Source organism: Phasianus colchicus, chromosome 10, assembly GCF_987193195.1.
Source record: "Phasianus colchicus chromosome 10, bPhaCol1.hap1.1, whole genome shotgun sequence".
In the NCBI taxonomy this organism is placed as follows: Eukaryota; Metazoa; Chordata; class Aves; order Galliformes; family Phasianidae; genus Phasianus; species Phasianus colchicus.
In genome coordinates, this window is record NC_143445.1 from 6,053,409 (window position 1) to 6,075,527 (window position 22,119).

The 22,119-nt window shown below is 47.4% G+C and overlaps 1 protein-coding gene across 23 annotated transcripts in view; it reads left to right on the top strand.

Moving 5' to 3' along the window:
• Positions 1–22,119, top strand: part of ST6GAL1 (ST6 beta-galactoside alpha-2,6-sialyltransferase 1) — a 32,424-nt gene that overhangs the window by 8,128 nt on the left and 2,177 nt on the right. For 11 of the 23 annotated variants that reach the window (XM_090147154.1, XM_090147153.1, XM_090147159.1 and 8 more), the window contains 7 exons: positions 326–476; positions 6,138–6,299; positions 12,695–12,824; positions 13,777–14,452; positions 17,237–17,334; positions 20,188–20,289; positions 21,096–21,270. In XM_090147154.1, coding sequence (XP_090003280.1) covers positions 13,828–14,452; positions 17,237–17,334; positions 20,188–20,289; positions 21,096–21,270 — 1,000 coding nt within the window. In that variant the 5' untranslated portion in view covers positions 326–476; positions 6,138–6,299; positions 12,695–12,824; positions 13,777–13,827. The other 12 variants (XM_090147143.1, XM_090147144.1, XM_090147145.1 and 9 more) reach the window with 12 other exon arrangements.

Genomic DNA, 22,119 nt, shown 5'->3' on the forward strand with positions numbered 1-22,119 from the left:
AGGAGCCCACAGTTCAGCCCCATGTGTGGTTTCATCTGCCCACACCTTTGTGTCAGGAGCTCTGACCTCACGTCCTGGTGTTGGACTCTGAGCTGTTCTGCAGCCCACAGCTCATGACCAGCAGATTTGATCCTCAGGAAAGTTTCACTGATTGCTATTTGGACTGTGTGTGCAGTTTTACTCAAGCACAACTCATGTTTAAAGGTGCTGGCAGCTCAGTCACTGCTTTCACCACTCCGTATTTTTTGATTAGCCTATCTGATTTCTGATTAGCACATTTGGCTGATGTGACTGTCTCATGTGGTCTCCTTAATTTCTTTCCTAGGCCAGCAAGCTCGATTAGAAGTGAGATGAGGGCATGAAGAGCTGCTTGCATGGCACGGATGTGGCAGTGGCTCATCTGGACGTCCACCCCTTTGTGACTGGAAGAGTTTGACAGGAGCTGCTGAGGACAGCGAAGGATCCTGGAGATGCAGGTGATGGTCAAGTCTCTTCCCTTCCCTACCCCTGTTCTTGCTTGCGCAGGCCTGGCAGTGGGAGCGTGGCTGCTGTCAGTGCAGTAAGGTCACATGTATTTGAAGCCCCTGTTTGCACTGGGACTGCCTCATGTTGCGTGAGGAGTTGGGAGGGGGGTGAGGAGAGCTGGGAGGGCTCTCTGCTCTTCCTGTTGCAGCTATCCTATACTTCTTGCAAAGCAAAAAAACCACTGTTTCTGCTTCTTGTGGGAGCTTTTGTGGATATTAATATGTACTAGCTAAGCCTCAGAGATAAATGTCTAAGCTCCAGTTGGTTATTCTGACTTGAACGAAACTCCTGTGCGTGTGCAGGGGCTCATTCTGGTTAGGATTTTCCCCAGGAATCCTTGGGGATGCTGCCTGTGTTGCTGGGTCAGAGAATTTTACCCAGCTGGGTTCACAGCTGACCTCCGTTGGCTGTGCCTGGGCATATCTGTGCTTTCACTGCTGCCACTCCTACACTTTTCCCCTCACCGTCTCTCCCACTGACAGCCCGACCTTATCACACCTCTGCAAGCATTCATTAACTGTTTCCCTGAATGATTAGCTAGTCCAAAACGTCTGTACCGCATAGAGAATATTCCTAGAGCCCTGTGCTTTAATGTGGGACCTCATTAGTCCCACAATTGTGTGAATGGGCTACCCTTTGGCATACAATTAGTGTACACCATTTAGCTTTCTGGTTGCAGCAAGGCTTTGGGTATCCTGACCAGGAAGGTTCTGGTGCCAGGAGCTCTGAGGGGAGTGTTTGGTTGGGCTCTTTATTTAACATCACATTCTCCTGTACAAGGGAAAAACAAAGGAAAGCAAACTTGGTAAGGGAATTTTCAGAGGTGGCCGCAGCTATGGTGTTGGATTTGTGCCTGTTCTCATGCATGAAGAGAGTTTGAGAGGATTTCATTGTCCAGCTGCTTTTTTCAATCCTTAATTTCCTGGTATCGGGAATGCCAGATGAGAGGGGCTCTGCCCCCTCCCCGCTTCCTCTGTCACTGGAAACATGCTAATCTTCCCTCCTCTGTGTAAAACCTGCATTTTTAACACGGAAAATGCACCCCCTCTTTCTTTCCTTCCTGCCAGGAGTGCTTGTGCCTCTCAGTGTTGTGTTACCTTTAGCATTGCAAACCGAAGAGCTGCAGTGCTGGAGCTGCTCAGCCTGCCAGGGGCTGCGGGGTGGCTGTGAGTGGGGCAGGCAGCACTGTGCTGCTGCCAGGGTTGTTGGCACAGGGCTATGGGGACCTGGAGTGCACCAGCAGCACTGGGAATCCTCTGCTGGAGACAGATGAGTGGGAAAGAGGAAGGGCACGGCATGCTGCCTTGGACATCTTTGGCAGCTGTTGTATTCGTGGGGCAAGGAGGAAACAGAGCTGGAGAGGGTTTCTGGTGTGGATAAGGGGAGCAAATAAAGCAGGTCAGCCACAGAACATTTCTTCTCTAAAACACTGGTTTTGGAAACGAGGGTTTTTGTTTGGTTTTGGTTTGTTTCCGTGTTCCTCTGTGAGAATCCTCCGCTGATGGGACAAAGAATTGTCTTGGGGTGTGGCCTTGGGCTTCCTGAGCTAGCAGGATCTTGGAGGGCTGCACGTGTGGGAGTGGGACTGGGCCTCCATGGGGAGGTCTGGCAGCACAGAGCAGCTCTGCCTGCTCCTGTGAAGCGTAAGTTTGCAAGTGAGTGTTATTCTGGCGTTGGTTGGATGCCAGTCTTTAGGATACCAGAAATCTAAGGCCAAGCTGACCTCTAAAGCACAGCTTTTGCTTTTAATGCAGAAGTATTCGTTCTCTGAACCAACTGAGTGCACTGGGGACTTCCCTGTTTGTGCCAGGGCAAAGTATTCATCTCCTTTAGAAATGCTGAGAAGTCCTTCTGCTGGACAGCCAAACCCAACCCCCTCTTACTAAATATGGTTTTGGATGAGGAGGTCTGCCTTATAATTTGCAAAGGCTGCTGGGGGAGTTGAGTATTTGAAAATCAGGAGCGCACTTGGTCTGCACAAGCCTCTTGTCAGCAGTGTTTAGCCTGTCAGTATCTGAAATGGAAAAGGGCAGTTTCTCTTTCCTACTTTTGGCTCATTTGAAATAGGGAAGCATGAGCAAAAGCTCACCCCACCCCATGGCTCCCTGCAATGGCCGGGGGGGGGGATAACAGAGCCCAGCCCACTGCTGGGTGCAATGCCTTGCACTACCTGGAGCCAGGAGGAACACTGCAACACGTGAGGATGATCCAAGGCTCAGTGTGCTGCATTTGCTTCAGCATGGTTCTACAGGGTGGGTGTCTGGACCAGCTGAGCATAGTGAGCAATAGCTTGGACCCTGTGCTGAAGTACTGTTCCTTCTAAAGAGTGATGCATGCATAAGAGTATTACATAAGATAACGGAATAGTTAAGTATTGTAAGATAATGGAGTAATTAAGTGTTGCCTACGATAATGAAGCAATTAATTCTGCGTGCTTGATTCTGCCAGCCCATCTGAGCCATTTTGCTTCAGGATGGCTCCACCAGTGCTATGAGTTTTGAGCAGCCTGGAGCTGGCCATTTGTGCATGCATCTAAAGATCTCCTGGTACCAGCCTGCTTCTGCCCGATTAAGGTTTTTGCTGTCTCATATTCATGAGGTCTGTGCAAAAGTCCTGGGCTTATTCATTTCTGCATATGTTATTCTGAAGTCATGGTGGTGTTAGTTAATGTTATGCAACACCAGGGTTTAAAGGAATGCTTGTGTACATGCTTATGTGTAAACATATTTCAGTGTGTGTTTATATATTTGGTTTTATGTATGTGCACGTATATTTATTATATTTATAGATGTAATACAGCAGTGCTGTTGGTGTGGGTTAGAGCTGTACTCTGCTCCAGTCACTGCATAGCAGGTGGCTTGCTTGCCACCTTTTCAGGTTTCTAGATGCAGTTGCTATAGCTACTTGCCAGCTCCTGGGGATAAAAGTGACCACCTCAGGCATTACTTCTGGCTTGAAGCATCCTATGGAACTTGTATGTCAGCTCTGAAATGCACAGCATCTTGGTGAGCAGGAGTCTGGAACAGGCACTGTGTGCCTCAGGTCTGGGAGAGATGGGAGAAAAGCTGGCCAAAAAAAAAAAAAAAAAACAAAAAACAGATGAGAAAAGGACTTCTAAAAGGGGATGTTCATGGTGGGAAGGAGGAGGTCTGGAGATGGATGTAAGGATCTCACTGAGGCAGGAGAGTAAATGCCCACCACATCAGCCTGAGTAAGAGCTCCAGAAATTTAAGCATTCCCTCGTCTGAAGCCAATGCTAGAAGGAGAGTGAAGAGGCTTGGGAAGGATGTCCCAGGAAGGAGAGTGCTGGAGATGCAGGCATGTTAGGAAGGTGCCTGGTTCCACATAGGTCGCACTTGAAGCTGGCAGAAACAGCTGTATGGTGGGAGCTGCTTTGGCTGCACTGCACTGACACAGGAGGGCCTCCCAGCTGCTGGTGGGAGCAGCTCTGGAGGGTGTTGTGCATCCCCAACCCCTTAAAAATAGCTCATTTAAGAACGACTGCAGTCAGAAAAGTGGTTTCATTAAGCATTAACCACCAGTGCCTCTGCACTAGTTGCTGGAGCACTTGTTTGATCAGATAGTGCTGAAAGCTGTGCTTTCATCTCTGGGCGGCAGCAGAGCCCTGACTGACTCAAAGGGTGCAGGGGACCCACTGCCTCAAGGTAAGCACATGGGAAACTTCCTTCCAGCTTCCTTCTCTCACACGCCTCTGAGCTGCCAGATCTTCTGGCTGCACCCTGCAGAGATCTCCAAAGGAACTCATGTCTTCTCTGTGAGTGAACTGGCCGGGAGCAGGTAAGAAAACCCGGAGGTGACTGTAGTCTGAAGAAGGCCAGCTTGGTCTGATGGAGGTTGCTTTGCAGGCTGTATATGTCGAGCACTATGTGATCTCTGTGCTGAGCTCTGAACAACGTGAGGTTTTGGAGCAGCTGAGGAAGGTGTCGTGCTTTGTTTGTGCTGGTGTGCAGTACAACTCTGGGGTTTGGTGAGCTTTTAGAGCCCATTGGGAAGGGAATAGGGGGGTTAACTGGAAGTTTTCTGTTCTGGCAGCATTGGTGCTTTGTCATGTTTGAGAAGGACTACAGATAAAGCTTTATGGAGGTGCAGTCTAAGTTGAGACTTCATACGTGGTTCAAGTTGAAAAGAACTTAAACTGGGACAGGCTGATAACGTTACTGCTGTACTTTGGGAAGAAATTGAAAATCATTGTTCAGGCTTCAGAGGAAATTCTCTAAACTAATGATTTTGTTTAACTGGCTATTTCTATATTTAACACTTCAGAAAGAGGAAAAAGAAGTTGGAGAAGATGACTTGTAGTAGTCATTTCCCTCGATGACACACCGTTGTGGTCTCTAAGCATGGTGGTCAGCTTTCTAAAAAGCCTTTATCCCATTTGCATCAGTTTCTTTTTGTATCCTGAATACATTCTTTTCTAATTCAGTGATCAGTGGGGATGTAAGAACATAAGTATGTAAGTATTCATATTTGTAATATATCCTAGATAGAGATATACACACATTTCAGTGGGAGCAGAAGAAACTTAGCTGAATTGACCTGAATCTTGGAGGTGGGGGGAAAAGATCACTGAAATGCAAATGAATAATCTCAAAATAGTTGTAGAGGACTCTGTTTGGCTTTTTACTAGCTTTTGTTAGCTCTCGTGTTGCAATGATGCAGCTTCCCCTAAAAGAGAGGAGACAATGAGGGTCATATGGTGTGATTGGCCAAGGGTAGGAAGAAAGGCTGCGGCTTGCAGAAGGGTGGGATGGAAGAGAAAAGAGGAGCTCACGTAAATGATATGGCAGGGGAGGCAGCTGTGTGTCTGTATGCTCATCTTGCTTGTACTCATACCCAAATGCAGCAGACTGTGTTTAGAGTTGACTTTTGGTTCTCTTGCCTGTGTTGGAAATCAGTCCTGCACCAGAGATCTGCTAGAACCCCACGATGGCCACTGCTGTGTGCCGTCAGATCTCCTGGCAAGCTCAGGCATAGTGTGGTGGAACCATGGATCCCATGCTGACAAGCTGGAAGGGGGAAAGTTGTGGGAAGGAGCAGGAGTACACTGCTGGGAAGGATCCCTTCCTCAGGAGGACTTGGGTTCATGGAGATGAAGGGTCAGCTAGGTTCAGCTGACTATGCTAGCATTCTAAATAATTTGGATTTTCTTATTTCCCACACAGTCACTGCTGGAAGGGCTGCCTTGGCTAGAAAGCAAGTGAGCACTTGGGCTGCTTCCTTGGGCCCACTCAGAGCCCCTCAGCCTGGAAGGCAGCACATGGGGGCTGCATTTTGCTCTCTAGCTGTGGGCCTGAACTCCTGCTTTTTCCATACCTCCTGGCTGCCTGTCCTCAGCTGGGAAATGGGGATAGGGGCTGCCCCTTAAAATCGAGTAAAAGGAGGCAGGTTTGTTTAAATAAAATAAATGAGTAACTTTAACCTAAAGCTTGGTCTGAGCTAGATCAAAGTCAGCCTTGTTTGAAGTTGGGTGAACTTTAAGCCCAGTGCTTTCCGCTTTTGAGCTGAGCTCAAATGTTAAGCGACAGGGAGAATCTGCCTTGCTTCAGATTGGTTGGACGGAGGCTGGAGGTGACATGAGATCTGCCTTGCAGGCTCGAGCACCGTGTGGGAAGTTGCTGGGTACGAGATGACAGCAGTGTGAAAACAGCAGCTCTTGCCTGAAAGCAGCCAGACCCTGCAGACTTCCTGTGAGTTGTAGCAGCTGTGGTAGCCTGTGGTGCAAGAGCTCGTTTGGATTTTGCTTGCAGGTGAAGGTAATCCAGGTTTCTAATCTGCAGATAAGCATATATGTCTGCTTCTGAGATGATTTTAGCATGTTTACTTATCTGTGCAAGCCATTAAGGCATTTTGTTGCAAGAGAGATCTGTGGATAGTGTTTGCTGCCCAGTCTAAGGGGTGAGCTTTGCAGTGTTCTGCACGTTCTCTGTGATTGGTGAAAGTCTGGTTTGTCTGAATGTTGCCTGTTTGATGCTGAATTTCAGTCTCCTTTCTTAGAGATGGGGGGAAGCCTCACTGAAATGCTTTGGCCTCCTCTATTTGGGTCGTGGCATGGCAACTTTAAGTAACTGTGTGGTTTCTGAGGCTTGGCTTCCTGGATGAGAGTGATGCACCGTGAATTGGTTAATGCTAAGGGCAGGGCCTCCTGCTGCAGTGCAGTCCTTTGGATCAGGAGCACATTCCTGAAGCTGCCTTGCTGATCACTCCCACACTTGCTAGGAAGCAGTTTCAAATCAAACAGGTTCAAGATGACTGGAAGGCAAGGAGAAGCTCTCCAGGATGGCCTCACATCCTCAGTGCTCCAGCAACTTGGCTGACTGCAGTTCATGGCATAGGATGCCAACAGAAGTGCAAGGATCAGCCACTCCCCGTGCTGCATGTATGTTTTTGTGTGCTCGTTTCCTTTTAGGATTCACTCAGTGAAGAAGATGCTGTCAATCCTGGCAGTGCAATGAGATAGCTGACCTAAGGACAAAACCAGTGATAGGCCAAGAGGCTAACACTGTATTTAAACAGAACTGATCTGTGATGTTACAGAAGTAGAAATTGCTGTAGAGATAAACATGGCTTTCTCTCGGGGTGCAAACTGCATATTAATGCTGCTGTGTGTGTACTCACCTCAGGCCAACAGCAGCTGTTCTTCCAGCTGTTACCAACTGGAGGGGTGCTCTGTTGTTGGCAGTTTGCTCAGAAAGCAAGGTGGGGGTCAGGAGCAAAGTGAGTGTCGTAACTGGTAGCACTGAATGTCCTGTGCACAAAAGATGCCTGACTTCTTTATCTGGGGGAGTTGCTGTGCAGAAAGAAGTCTGGCTTCTTCATGGCCAGGTGGCACCAAGGGGAGGGGAGAGTGCTGTGTGTTTGTGCAGCCTGCTCTTGGGAGGCTGCATTCTCATCTGGCTGTGAAGGAGTCAGGCTTTGGCTAAAGCTCACCTTGGTGCCCCATCCCTCCTCCTGGCTCACCTGGGGCTGGGTGGGTGCCTTCCCTGTCTCTGGGAGCTCTGGGTCACACGAGAGCTGTCAGCTTGCAACAACACTGTGCTGAACCCAGTGCTGAGCCAGCACTGTGTGCAGGGATGCAGGAATGTCTGGGCCTCCTTTGTTGCTTCAGGGAGCAACCCATGTTTCTGTTGGATCGATCTGTTTAAAGCTCTTCCTCCATGCCTGCAAGTCGCTACCTGGCTTTGATAAAAACCACATTTGTGCTGAGGTTGGCTGTCGTGGTGCTCTCCGTGCTTCACTCCAGGAAAAAGGGAGGCTAAAAACTGCAGTGGTCTTTGTTGCTTCAACTTCAGCTTCACAAGCATAGTGTTGTGTTCACTCCAGCAACTGCGTCTACCTTCCTTAACTACTTGGTTGGACTTCAGATCACTTTGTGTCATGCCCCATAACCACCATGATCCTTCACTGGGCTGCTGCCATGATTTGTGAAGGGAGAGGAAGCAGAGAGAAGCGTTTGCTGGGTGGATTTGTGTGCAGTGCATAGCATGGCTGCTGCTGGGCTCTCAGCAGGGGCACAGCCAGCAGTTCTGGATGGGCAGCACTCTAATGTGTTTGGTCTCCCTCGTGCTTATGGGGGTGCTGGGAAAAACAGCCAAGAGGTTTCAAGCGAAGCCTTCATCAGGAAACTTTCAGTAATGTTTTCTGGTTTTGTAAGTACACGTGTGAAACTTTGAGTGTGGGGGGGGAGGAGTGTTTTAAGCTCTTGAAATGTCTTTAAGTATACATAGATGCTTAGATTTCTGCTGAATATTTCTGTTCGTTATAACGTTATCAGCCTGCATTTTATCTTTGAAATGTCAGTGTGGGGTTAAAGCCAAGGTAGAGCTGTGCTTGCAGGTGTTTGCATCCAAAGGCAGACAGACCACGAGCTTGCTGCGTGAGGACGTGACTCGCTGACTTGCCTTGGCACAACGCATGTTTGACATCTGCTACTGCAAATATTTTGGCTTCTGAGAACCTGGCTGCTGCTTTGACAGTGAACAACATTTGGTGTGTTTTGCTATCTGGATTCCTGCGTGTCTGTTACAGCAACTCCTCCCTGACACTTAACCTGGACGCAGGTTTCCTCAATAGCTTGTGTTCAGTGCTGGCAGCTTCCTGGGGAAACTTCTTTTCCTATACTCAGGTTCCTTGCATTGAAAGGCAATATTTTGACTGTGTGTGTGTGTGTGTGCTAGAGAAGTAATAAAAATTCATGTACAATAACTTCTTTTTGCTCGTTCTCTGAAAATGACATGTTCTGGTGGGCCGTGATGGGTGTCATGGTGGGGGAGCTGTGGTGATGAGCACTGCCTCGGGGTGACGAGCTCTGCAGGGGAAGCAAAGAACCAAATCTGAGCAGCGCCGCTGGGCCGGGCCCAGAAACAGTAGATGTGCAGTTCTGCATGCTCCTTCCAATCCTTTTGTTTGAATTGAATTAGGTTCTGCTTTGAGCAAGCTGTAAAGAGTGACTGCCTGGTCCTGGAAGAGATGGAGAGATATCACACCCACCTGCAAGAGGCTGGCATCATGGAAGCCTTACCCTGAGGGGCTGCTGAGCAGTGCCTGGCACAAGGCGTGTTTATTGTCCTGGGGCCATGGAATGCTGGTTAGGTGTCTTGGTGAGTGGGGATATTTGCAGAGGCAGTAAGTGTTGGCTTGCTGCATGCTGCTAATTTAAAATAAACAAGTGCTGCCCTCATTTTGAAAGATGAATGCCCTAGAGGAACACATTAATGGAGAAAATGAGGAAGTGTTGTTGTTTAATTTGAAAGCGTAATGTAAAGTAAATAGTCCTAAGTGAGTGCTCAAACCCTTGTCTTTGTAGCTTTGTAGAGGAATATTTGGTGTGGGAAAGGTTATGGTAAAGCTGGCTGATGATGGAAGCCTCACTGATGAATTTGTGATGTCAGAGAGTTCCAGATTTGGCCAAAGCTACACTCTTGAGAGTCGGTGGTTATTGCATGGCATTACCCACCTTCTTTCTCTTTTTTTTTTAATTTGATCATGAAACGTGCAATTTCAGAAGTTGGGAAGGTTTGTTACCAGCAGTGTTTTCCACATCTCTTACTGCAGTGAGGTTTTACTGTTGGAAAAGTCATCAATGGCAGCACTGCTCACAGCACACTCCTGTGAGTATGTGCCCACCGTGAGCTGCCTTCTGTTTTATGCTGAGCTCTGAAAGCTTCTCCCAGAATGAGCACCAGGACATCCCTGGAAGCGATCTCCCACCAGAAGATGGCATCTGAGTGGGGACGTGCAGTCAGAGCCCCGCTTTACCCACAGGCCAGAACAGGTCCCTTCCCTGCCCCTTACTGTGAATGAGAAACATCAGGCAGGCAGCTGTGACCAGTATAGGAAGCATGTTGTGGTGGAGCAGTGCTGGTCCCAGCAGCCAACAACTTATCCCTGTGTTCATGGGCAGCCCAGCAAGCAAGGTGTGTGCCTTGCTGAGATAAGCATGGTGTTCCCAGCTTACTCCCAGACTGTGTGGCTTCTTCATGTGTCGTCTGAAATTTAACCACGTTCCTCACTTAAAAACACTTCTGCTCATTCTTCACTTTTTTTTTTTTTTTTTTTTTTTCTCTTTTGTTGCATGTGTTGACTTTGGAAGTGCTTACTTCAGCGCATGGCTCAACAGCTGTTTTATTTTCACAGCACAGTGATGTTTTGAGAAAAAGCAAGGAATTGCTGTGAGTCTACTCTGTTTATCTAATTACAAAACGGAAATATATGCAGCTGAATTAACGGGCCAGGTTGGACACAGTGTCAGAGAGAACCTGAAACAGCTCTGGAGGAACAGAGTGTTCACTTTCATTAATGTATTATCAGCTTTCACCTGATGTCTTGAGTCTATTAAAAAATATGGTTTCTTCCATTACAAAATGACTCAGTCACAGCTTATTTACAATTATAGTCTTGATAATCTCTTTCCCCAGGACAGGAACAGGAGATTTTAAGAACAGATGGGAATTTTAGATAACTTCTCAAATCCTTTTGTTTTTTTCCCCTTTTCAGTTTCCTTGGGAGTATCACTTTGTTTTGAGTGGAAGGAGTCCTGCTCTGTACCTCCATCTCATCCTCTGTTTGCAGAAGAGGATCTCATTTCAGATCTGTTTGCCTTTTTCCTCTTTTCTTGTTTTAAGAAGTTAGCAAGCCCATCGAAAGGGAAGCAGCGTGCTTGAGTTTTCAAGTGTTTGGTGAGCCTTGGGAAAACCCTAAGCTGTCATGGGGTAAGAAAGTTCCTGTGCTGGATTAGGAATTGCCTGGCAGGTAGGAAGCAAGGTGTCAGATTGCACAACACCACAGGGCTCCCACAAGCTAATATCACTCCTAGATACCTGCTGTTCTCCTGCAGTAACTGATCTGAGGAGGAGGGGAATGGCAAGGCATGTATCCTGAGGGCTGCTGGGACCAGAGGGAGAACTGCAAAACCACAGAGAGCCAGCAGTCCCAGGCAGCTGGGCAGCACAACAGCCAAGGATGCAGAGGTGGCATAAAGCTCTGTGGTTTTGGCTTATTGCCACGGGACAGCTTTGAGTCAGCCCCACTTGCAACATGGCCTGAAGTCATTGCAGACAGCACAGAGCTGGGGCTTTGGAATGTGGCCCTAAGGGATGTAGGTGAATGGGCCTGGGAGGAGAACCAATCCAGTTGTGATGCTGCAGGGTTGCATGGCCGGAATATGCGTGCTGGGGCATCCTTGTGGGCTGATCCCTAAGCCTTTTACTGATCACTGCAGAAAACAGATAAGAGCTTGCCAGGCTATTATGTCTTACACAGCGGCTGCTGTGGTAAGCATTTGTAGGGTAAATCTGCTGTGGGTCATGGAAATGCAGATTGCCAGCTGTCCTCTCTACCCACTGGGGCAGCTGTTTTGTACCATTCAGCAGGCACCAGCACCCTGAGCTGGGGTTCTGGGCCAGACTGGGCTGCAGCTCCCTGCAGGGATGAAAGCCTCTGGGATGCCAGAGCAGTCAGGTTCTGCCCGCCTGTGGGTGCTGTCCTTGAGAACAAGCTGCCTTTCCCCTTGATAAAAAAACCAGCCTCTTTGCTTACAAGTCAAAGCAAAATCACTTTCCTACTGCAGCGGTGTGCACAGTTGTCAGGGTGGGGATTGCATTGTGTGAAGCACAGAATGTAAATTTTTAGGCTACTCTGAGTGCTCCTCACTGTAGGGAACACAAGCTGGCAGTGCTGAGACGTGCTGCTATTGCCTACATCTGAAGGTTCCTGGAAGTCAGCCCCTCACCATGTGTCAAGAAGCAGAAAGTGAATGAAGTCTGGCTAGGAGTCTGCCCAGTGTGTGCTGGAAGGGAGGCGGAAGGAGTCTGGGAACTTTGCTGTGAGCTGGTTGGTACTGCACGGCTCCATTTGGGGGTTTCTGTTTCTCTCTATATATAGATTCTGAAAGCACTGCTGTCTGCAGCAGAACTGCATGCAGAGGGGGGTAGAAGGATGCCCACCGACTGTGGGCTGCTCTGTGTGAAATCACTGAGTTTCTCACAGTTTCTTAATAGAGTTAAAATATGAGTAGTCAGCATTAGGATGCATAGAATCTAATGCTATGTACTGTAGCATCTGTAATTTAGCTTACATGGCATTGTTCTGACTCAGTGTTCTGCAGAAGCAAGCTACTTCTTGAAACATATCACCCTGTGAAATCTCGCCTTCTCTTGCTGTGTTTCCTTGGTTAGAATGAAGCTATGAGGCCAAAAGATTTGTCTAGACAGTATTTTGTGAGGGCCTGTGCATAAGGTAATATGTTGTAAAGTGACTTTTCATACTACTTGCTCTTTCTTGCTCCAAAAAGGCCAGGAGTCGTCTGCAGCCGTGCTTGAGGAGGAGCACCTGACTTGCTGAAGAGCAATTGATAAGATGGTTTCTTGGGAAAAGTTAAGTTTTTTCATCTCCTTTTCTCTTAGCAGCGCTCATTGCACACATTAACCATCAGCACTGGGGTTTTTACTTCGCTGAGAGAATGGACACGTAAGCTTTTACAAAGCTGATGTGTTATTAATGTTTCTGCTGCTGACCTTTTGTGCCTGGATAACAGCTTCTATGGGACTGCTGCACTTATCTGAGGAAATGCACGTTCATCTCCAAACCACGAGGTTCTTCCATGATAGTTTCATTTCTTATTTATTTATTTATTTATTTATTTATTTTGCAGGTGTTTCTCGAATCTCTTCAGCACCTCGTGCATCTGTTGTATTTGGAGATATCCTGCTTTAAATCCTGGACAAAAATCTGCCAACAGTCAAAAATGACTTGAGTGGAAGAGCCACTGTTTTGTCCAACAGGTAGGATGTCGGTAGTTGGTGGCTTCTGATACGTCACAGCTCAGCATAGCTTGGTGTCAGCAAGCTGTCTGTGGAGGGAATTGCTGCTGGTGCCGTGCTAGGACAGATAATGATCTCCTGAGGTGCACTGGGAGGTGGTTTGTGTAAAACTGTTTCATTGGGGAATATGGTTTTGTAGAAAAGACATGAAGGCAAAGTCGTCTGAAAGCCACCTGCTGTTGGAGTGCTCCCTTTTATAGCACAGCTGGTGGGAGCTGGAGGTGACTGCTCATACAAGGAGCTGCATAAGGGGATGGGCAGTGCTGTACAACAGGATCTAGCTTTATTACCTGTAAGGATAACATACCTTGAATAACATTTATCAAAGAGCGTTTGTGAACACAGCCATGCTGTGGCTTAATTGGATCCCAGCAGCTGGTTTCCCACCAGGAGCATGCTCAGCCCACTGAGGGTTTGCAGAAGTTCCCTGTGTAGTTGCTAGATGTCAATTGATGAAACTCCTGGTGCTCATGAATTCAGTTTTTTTCTGCACGGTTATGTGCCTCGTTATGTGCTTCATTAGTGTTCAGGCTTGTAATGAAGTGACAGCTCAGTTCTGGAAATGCTGCTGGTGGGATTTACATATTGGCTGATTGGGATGGGAGGTGAAGGAAAGCAAAATGGAGACCTACATTCCTGCTGCTGTGCTTCTACAGCTGTGTTAAACATGTTTCAGTGACGGCAGCCCCCGGTCACTGCTACACAACACGTGATGGTTAATAGCCACTTCAAGTCTTATTTGTTTGACATTTGAGGTGGTGAACTTTTGAAATGAGATCTTTCAATGGTTTGAGGTGTTAAAATTGCCCCTGCGTTCTCTCTCTCCCCACCCACTGCCTCACACTGCTGCCTGTGATTTCATAGGCATGTGTGGATGTGCACACACCTTTGACTGAGATGTTCTCTTCCCCAGGACCAGCTTCCTGCCCTGTGCTCACTGTCCCATTTGGATGCAACATACACTATGGTTCACATCAATGTGCTGAAAAAATTTATGTGTGTTCTCGTGGTGATACTGATAGCTCTGACAGTTTGCCTGTGGAAAGAGACAAAAGGAAGCTACTATGTTCCTTTCAAGAATGATGATACACAGGTTCACAGGACTTTGGAAAAATGGAACCTACTTAAATCACAGGGCCTCTTCCACGAAGCTGCTGGTGAAATGGGTCAGATGCCTAAAGTTTTGCCCAACAACCAAAATAAAGTAAAAGGCATCACCTCTGGAGTAGTGGAGAAGTCCAGGAAAGCAGCAGACCATGTGAAGGTATGGGATAAGGACAGCTCATCCAGAAACCTCATACCCAGGCTGCAGAAGGTCAGGAAGAACTACCTGTCCATGAACAAGTACAACGTGACTTACAATGGGAAGATGAATGCTGCTAAACTCAGCCCAGAGAAGCTGCTGTGCCAGCTGCGGGACAGGGTGAATGTGACCATGATACAGGGATCAGACGGCCCGTTTAATTCCTCAGAATGGCAGCACTACCTGCCAGAGAAAAGCCTCAATGAAACAGTGGGCCGCCTGGGTCGCTGTGCTGTTGTGTCCTCTGCAGGCTCTCTGAAATCGTCTCACCTGGGACCAGAGATAGGTTGGTATTTTTCTACTAAGATAAAATCAAGCAATACCGTTTTCTAACTTGCACTGAACAGAAGAGACCTGGTGTCATGCTCTTACTCTGCTGGAGCCACGGAGGTATTTAAAATAAGCTGGAATCTATCCTTGCAGTTCTTTGATACCAGTACAGGCTAGGAGGAGATGGGAATAATGATGAGATACTCTTCTCCTCTCTGAGCGTGTACGCTGCGCATCGTAAGCTTCCTTATGATGCTGTAGGTGACAGTGCCTGTGAGTGTTAGCCTTTGGGCATGCCTGCTCCCATGAGCAACCACTGATAGCAACAGCAGTTTCTCAGAAATGAAAAGGATTGTGCTAGAAAACAGCTGCAGTCTTAACTCTGCGACCTTGTAAAGATTTGATTATGGTATAACACTGCTCTTCCTCAGCAGGAAAACAGTAAGTAAAAATATTTAGCCAAATGGGTAAGCCCCAAGGGGGAGTGCAAAGGATTGGACTGAGTTGAGAGGATGTGACTTCTGTGCAGGTAGTTCCTTAATACTGAGTCCTTTTAACTTTCATGGTTGTGTTGAGCTCACCAGAAAGTAGAACTAATACTGAATACCAGGAAGAGGTTTGGCACCTCAAATGTTTGTTTCTTGAGAGGGTGTGGGATGGGTTGAGTAATGTTATGTGCTCATTGCACGCTCAACAGGCAGAAACTTTTTATTTGGAGAAACTCCTACAGAGAAGGAAGTAACAAAAACAGCAAAAAAAAAAAAAACCAAACCAAAAAACCAACAACACAACTAAAGCACAAAAGGGAAAAAAAAAAACCACTGAAACACAATTCTGAGCAATCTGCTCTAGTTGACCCAGCACTCAGTGGCCCTGGGCAGTCTTCAGAGGTCTCCTCTGACTCTGTTTCTTGCTTGTGGTCATTGATCTGAAGTCAGTGCAGTGAGTAACAAATGCTGAAGCATCGGTCTTGTACTGTGATTGTAAAGAAGTGAGAGTCGATACTAAAGCACTTTGTATCTTTAAGGAAGCAGCATCAGGGTCTGTCCAGCCTTCAGTTCTGGGTTTTATGCTTGGCAGAAAATTCTCCTGTGGCTGCAGCCCCACTTTGTTCACTGCTTATTGTTTGGGACTCTGTGAAGATTCACACTGCGCTTAACTCACTGCAGGAGGAGTATGTATGATTGCTCCCTCCTGTAGAAATTGCTTGCAGGCTTCAGTACTTCAGTGTGTTTGTAAGTTATCAGCTGGATCAGGTCCCTTTGGCCTGTACTAAGCTGGAAGTAGCCTTCATCCTCTGAAACAAGTAGACAGATAACCCTTTAATACATTATTCAGGAACAACTGAGGGAAACCTTTCAGCTGCAGTGGGGAGGTGAGGGTTTGTGCTGGCAAGTGCCCAGAGGCTGTCCTTAATGGGTGCCTCTCGGGGCAGGTGCTGGGTGAGGATGAACAGCAAGAGCTGTGTTGAAGTGCACTGAAGGATGTGATGAGAAGGGCGGTGGCAGCATTAACCAGGGCAGCACTGCCTCCTGATACGAATTGCTGTTGACAGTTGGTTGATGTAATTGTTTTAGCCTCCTGATGAACGCTTGAGGCGAAGCAGGTCGAGTACTAAGAAGGCAGACCTGACTTGGAGCACTTTTCTGGGCTGGAGCTTTCTCAGAAGTGACCCGATCTCTTGTTTGATGCTCTCCTGTCACCCAGCTGGCTTGTTTCCAGCAATGCCTGTGCTAACTCCTGTGATGGGATGGCTCAGGAGCTGAGGATGCTGTCACAGCACATTGTAATCCAGCATGCAAGTGCTGGATCTGGGATGTGAGCAGCCAGGCAATGGATGGGCTGTGCCTCTGCTGCTGCAGAGTGGAGTGCATGCCATGGGTGCAGAGCAATTGTCTGTGTGCCTGCAGCCTCCTAGTCTGTCCCCTGGGCTTAAGCATCAGTCTGTTCCAGATCAAACTGAATGAATTCTGGAAAGGTCACTGTGTAACATGCCCTGGGCGAATGCCATTATCTCTGCTGCCATCCCAGTTAGCAGGCCTTGTGTCTGAATCACAAACTGGCACCTTTTAGCTCAAGCAGGCATCTCTGGTAATGGTTCTGCGTGCTTTTGGCTGCTTGGGCGCCCGGTCTCACTGCAGCTCCTTCAGCTGAGTGCTGTGAATAATTCAGGAGTGCATCTCTGTTCATGTACAGTTTTCCCCAGTTTTGGCCTGATGTATTTCTATGGAGGAAAAATTGTGGTTTGGTTGGGGGAAGGTGCCAAAAAGGGATTAAATCTTAAAATGAAGCCTTTGCTTTGAAGCTTCGTTGAGCACAAGAAACTGCTGAATAATTATTCTTTAAAGGGCTGGGGGTATTTTGTCTGTGTAATCACATGAAATGGGGAGGAAGGGTGGTAGATCAGAATGGGAAGATCCTGTTTAATGGGCAGTGCTTGCCTTGATGAGTTCTTGATGATAACAAGGTCTGTGAGTTACCAGTGAAAAACCAAACTGAGGAAATGCGGAGCACAACACAACCACTGGGAGACAGACAGGATGCCACAAGAAGTTCATCAAACACCACTTTTAAGCATACACTTGAGGTGTAATAATGCTTGGTGTCTGGCTCAAGTTGTGTGTGTAAACTATAAAATCATGGAATTATCAAGGTTGGAAATGACCTTCAAGTTCATCAAGTCCAACCGTCAGCCCATCCCCACCATGCCTGCTGGGCTGGTACATGTGGTCACATGGAAAGTCTCCGTAGCTCCAAAGCCAGCTGCTAGCTCACTGCTTTTACTCTGCTCTGCTTTCAGACAGCCATGATGCCGTCTTGCGGTTTAATGGGGCTCCTGTCAAGGGATTTCAAGAAGATGTGGGTCAAAAAACAACGATTCGTCTTGTTAACTCCCAGGTAGGTGTGATGAAAGTTCAAACAGACCAAGCATGGCACAGCTGCACGTCTCTCCTCTGCCTGGGAGCTGAATCATAGAATCATCGTAGAATGGCCTGGGTTGAAAAGGACCACAATGATCCTCTAGTTTCAACCCCCCCTGCTATGTGTAGGTTTGCCAGCTTCTGGATCAGGCTGCCCAGAGCCACATCCAGCCTAGGTGAATCCAGCTGAATGGCAGGGAATGGCCTTCCTCCTAAGAGAGACACGGGCAAACCTTCTCCCCATTGCTCAGAAACCTTCTGAGGCTCCTGCATTTAAATTAGCACGTGCTGGAGGTCGTGCTTCTTTTCTGCTCAGAGATGATGTGCATAACATACTAGCAGGCTCGTTAAATGATTGAAGATAAGTGCCCAAGAAATGCACTTAGGAGCCTGTGCATCCTGCTGTGCTCTGCTCTGCAGCTTGCTCCTCTCAGTTCCCCTGTGTTCAATCAGCACTCAGATGTGGGACGGTTTGTCCTTGTTCAGGCAGTCTTTTTTTGGCAGCCACATCTGGCAGCTCACATCCTTCCTCTGCCCCGTTTGACCTTTCTGTATTTTATCTTCTTCCTTCTGTGCGCTTTACGGTGGCAGATAGGCGTTATCACTTGAGAAATCTTGCTCTGAAGAAAGTGCCAATTGCTGCTCTTCCTGTGATACAAAGTTGTTTGTCAGTGAAAATATGTAAGTGACCTGGGTTATTTGCACAGGGAGGAGGGTAACACCACGACTGCATGAGTGTAGGATAGCACCAACAACGCCGTGTGACTGCTCTACTTTTGGGCTAAGCGTGAGCACTGCAGCTCTTGTTTTGGCTCCTGCCACTGATCCATCCTCAGTCCGGTCCTCAAATGAAGGAACTGGGATGCTCTGTATCTAATCTATCAGACTAGTCTGTGTTCATTGCTGTCCCTATGGCATGGGTGGCCAGTGGCCCTGAATTGCTTGATAGTTGTTCTGATATATTTTCTGTAACAAACATAACCAGATAGATTTGGGAACAGTACCCAGTTGTTAGTTTGTTCACAAGTTGGAGATTTTTACAGTACAGTGGGGTTTCTTGTGCATCTGTTTAAAAAGGAAAGATTAATGGGGTGATGATAGTGTCAGGGGAGAAGTTTGGGATCCTCAGAGCTGAGGATGGGCTTGTAGGTCCACGAGCTCGGTGGTTGTTCTAAATAGAGAAACTCTTTAATGTTCCCTTGCCTATTTTCTTAGACCTTGACTGTTCCCTCTGTCCTGCTTTTTTAATGGCATGTGTTCCTGCAGTCTTCTGCAAAGCATCAATTTGCCCTGGGAAAGCTCTCACATCTTACAAAAATAAGGGCTGAGGACACTGTGGGGGGAATACTAATGTCCTTATGTAGGACACGATTCCTTTCAGCTGAGCTGACCAGGGAGCAGATTACCAAGGGCTTCCTCATAGCTCTTGTTTACAGCTCTCCTTGGCTGTGAGTGAGAGTTCTCTGCCATCGCTGCATTTGCTGATATTGGCATTAATGAGTCTGCAGGGGGAAAAAAGGAGATAGCACACCCACGGAGTGAAATAAGGTTGTGACGGCTGAAAGAGAGCATGTTTGGATTATGGGCCAGAAACTGCAGTAGCTGGAGAGCAGGAGCTCGTTATGATCTGGTGGGTAATTGTACCAGGAGAGTAGGTGCTACACTAGCAAGATATTTGCTAAGCAGTGAGTTAGCTAAAGAACAACTTCAACTAGTGAATGAATGGATTAGTCAGCTAATTAGAATCAAAAGACTGAGCAAGACAAATAAGTTGTATAGCAATTTAAATGGTGTTTAAGTACTTAGAAAGAATCAGTCCCTCTGTTGATAGAACAGATAGGCACTAAAGGTACTGGGGAGCCAGAGGCCCACCTGGCCTCTTACAGGTAGGCTTTGGTGCCTCTGGGCAGCCCTTTGGATGCTGGTGTGCCTCTGCTGGTTCACATGGCTGTGCTTGGCCCACCTTTACTTCCTCTGCTGCTCAGCTTCTCTTGAATCCCCCTTCCACGTGTTTCACATCAGCTTTTATTTTCTTTCTTTTCTTCCCTGGAAAAAATTCCTGGAAGATTTCCAGCCTTTCAATGGAAACAGGAAAATGAAAACAAAATGCCAGTGTTCCTCACCCTGTTTCTGCCCCGTGGCATCTCACCCTTACCTGGCTGAGGGGCAGCCCATGCCAGCTGCCTGAGCCTGCAGGAGCTGCACTGCACTCCAGCTTTGGGGCACGCTGTCAGCAGGCGACCCAGATACTGCCACTGCTGCAAGGAAATGAGGCCACGCAGTGCTCGTGGTCGAGGGAAAGCCTAATCCTCTGGAGCTGGAAACAGATGTGAGGAAACCCATTTTGATTTTCGAGTAATAGACATCTGGGCCAGCCGCAGCGTCCCTGAGCACTGCTTAGCAAAGGCGATCAGTTTGCTGCTGGAAGCAGCCTGGATACTTCAGGGTAAATGGAGTAGCTCTTAATTGGGCCTTCTGAGAGCATGAAGAAAATGGAAGCTGATTTTTATGACAGTGCTTCTCTTAAGCACAGCTTTTAAAGAACTGCTGGTGCAAGTTAAGCCTGAAGGCAGGGAGGGCAAAAGACCAGCCCCTGTCTCAGTGACCAGTGCTTGCTTTTCAGGGCAAAGCCATGTTAGTGCAGGTTGTTGGAGGCTGTGCCAGCAGTGTATGGGTGGCTGCAGGAGTCATGTCCTTGCCTGTGTGCTGTGGGACATGCTTTGGGAGCAGCAGAGGGGTGGCTGGAGCTGTGCTCGGTGGGCTTTGCTGCTCAACTGCTGCTGATGCTGATGGTGTGTATCAACGTGTTGTGTTTGTTGTGTCATTCCAGCTGGTCACTGTTGAGGAGCAGCAGTTCCTGAAAGATGCTCTGTATAACACTGGAATCTTGATTGTCTGGGATCCAGCGCCGTATCATGCAGAAATACATGAGGTAAGGCTGAGGTTTCCGTAAATAAGATCAGATGCATGCTTTGAAGTGCAGCTCTTAGCTCACGTCCTCCTTATATGAACAACCACTCATTTTGAGGCCGTTCTTGTTTACCTCTTCCTCACGCGTTACAATGGGATTGGATAACTCTGAAGATGTAAGCTAATGTCAGCTCTCTGTGTCAGATTTTCACCTGTGGGCATTGCAGCCTTCTGACTACAAAATGTTTTGCCCAGTCCCACTTCTCCAAGTGGCATAAGGATGTATTTGTAGCCAGTGTAAAGTCAGTGAAACCAGGATGGGGTATTTGTGGCATAGGAAAAGGTATAAAAATGGCTTTCTGAAAACATATGCCCTTCCAAGTATTTTTATTGAAAATAGAATGTTACGATGCAAATGAGCCCAGCCTGCTTGAGGAGGTGGTGCTGTGGGAACTCTCCTGCAGCATGGGATGCTTTGTGCTCAGGGTTGAGAGGCACAGGGGTCTGCAACACGGAGACAGACTTCTCAACATCATTGGCTGTTGGGGTTGCAGAGTGAAATGATACAAGATAGCTGATCTTATGTAACAGTCCTTCTCTGCCAGAGGGAGGAGATATGGGTTTTCCCCCTCTGTTCATTAAGGCAAGTCCCCTCAAAGACTTGAAGGGCAGGTTTGGTTGGGCAGCAAGCAGCATGTAGAGATCCAGCAGGACCTTTTCCTCTTGGCAGCAGCAGGTTAACTCACTGATAGCCTTCCTGTTTGCCATTGGTTGTAAAAAAGGGCATGCTGCGATAAAACCATCTGACCTCTTGTTTCTGTTTTGCAGTGGTACCGAAAACCAGACTACAAGTTTTTTGAAGCCTACAAGTTGTATCGTATTAGACATCCGGAGCAGCCCTTTTATATCCTGAATCCAAAGATGCAGTGGCAGCTCTGGGATATTCTGCAGGAGAATTCCCTGGAGCATATTCAGCCTAACCCACCGTCTTCGGGAATGCTGGGTGAGATAACTGCCTTCTAAACTTCACATTCAGCTTACAAGAGTTCTTCAAAATATCATTTTCAAAGACAGCTATGGATTTATGTTGTTTGAAGGCTTATCAGAATTGCTTTTGCAGTGCTTGTCTCATGCCAGAATTCTAGCATCGTGTCTCAAAGGTATCGTTTTGGTTGTGTTAAAATAAGCAGCACCCCTCTGGAACAGCAGTTAAAAACATGGCCTGGTTCCATGTGGGAATAGGTGAGCAGAACGCAGTTTTGAGATGTTCTTGAGGCTTTCTGGCTCCTAAAACCAGAGCAGTTCAACCACATGGGGTGCAGAGAGGAACATACGGCTCCTGTGGGTTCAGATCTCATCAGGGAAATAAGTCTGTTTACTGCAGATAAAATCTAAGTGGTTACCTAATATGTATATGGAAAGAAAGACATATAGCTAAAGGCCTAATCACAGCACGGGGTTGGGGGTGGTCTGACTGACCGCTTTGATTCAGTATGCTAATTTCTTTGTCAGCATGCTAAATCCAGGCTCCCAGCAAAGAGGCTCACTTTATATTCCTCTGTGGCAAAGCTTTTCCTTGTTATCAGCAAGTAAATCTCATGGCCATGTCAATTAGAAGGAGCAGACTTCTCAGGATTCACATGTATGCTGAAGTCATAGTACAGAAGTGTGGTCTCGTTCACTGTGTGGACATCAGTGTGTTGCACTTCAGCCAGTTTTCCACTGTTGCCTCTACTCCCATCTCTGCCAGGCACCTTCTGCATCTGTGTAAAAAAATGTGGAGCTGTTGGAGCGAGTCCAGAGGAGGCCACAAAGATGATCAGAGGGCTGGAGCACTTCTCTTGTGAAGATA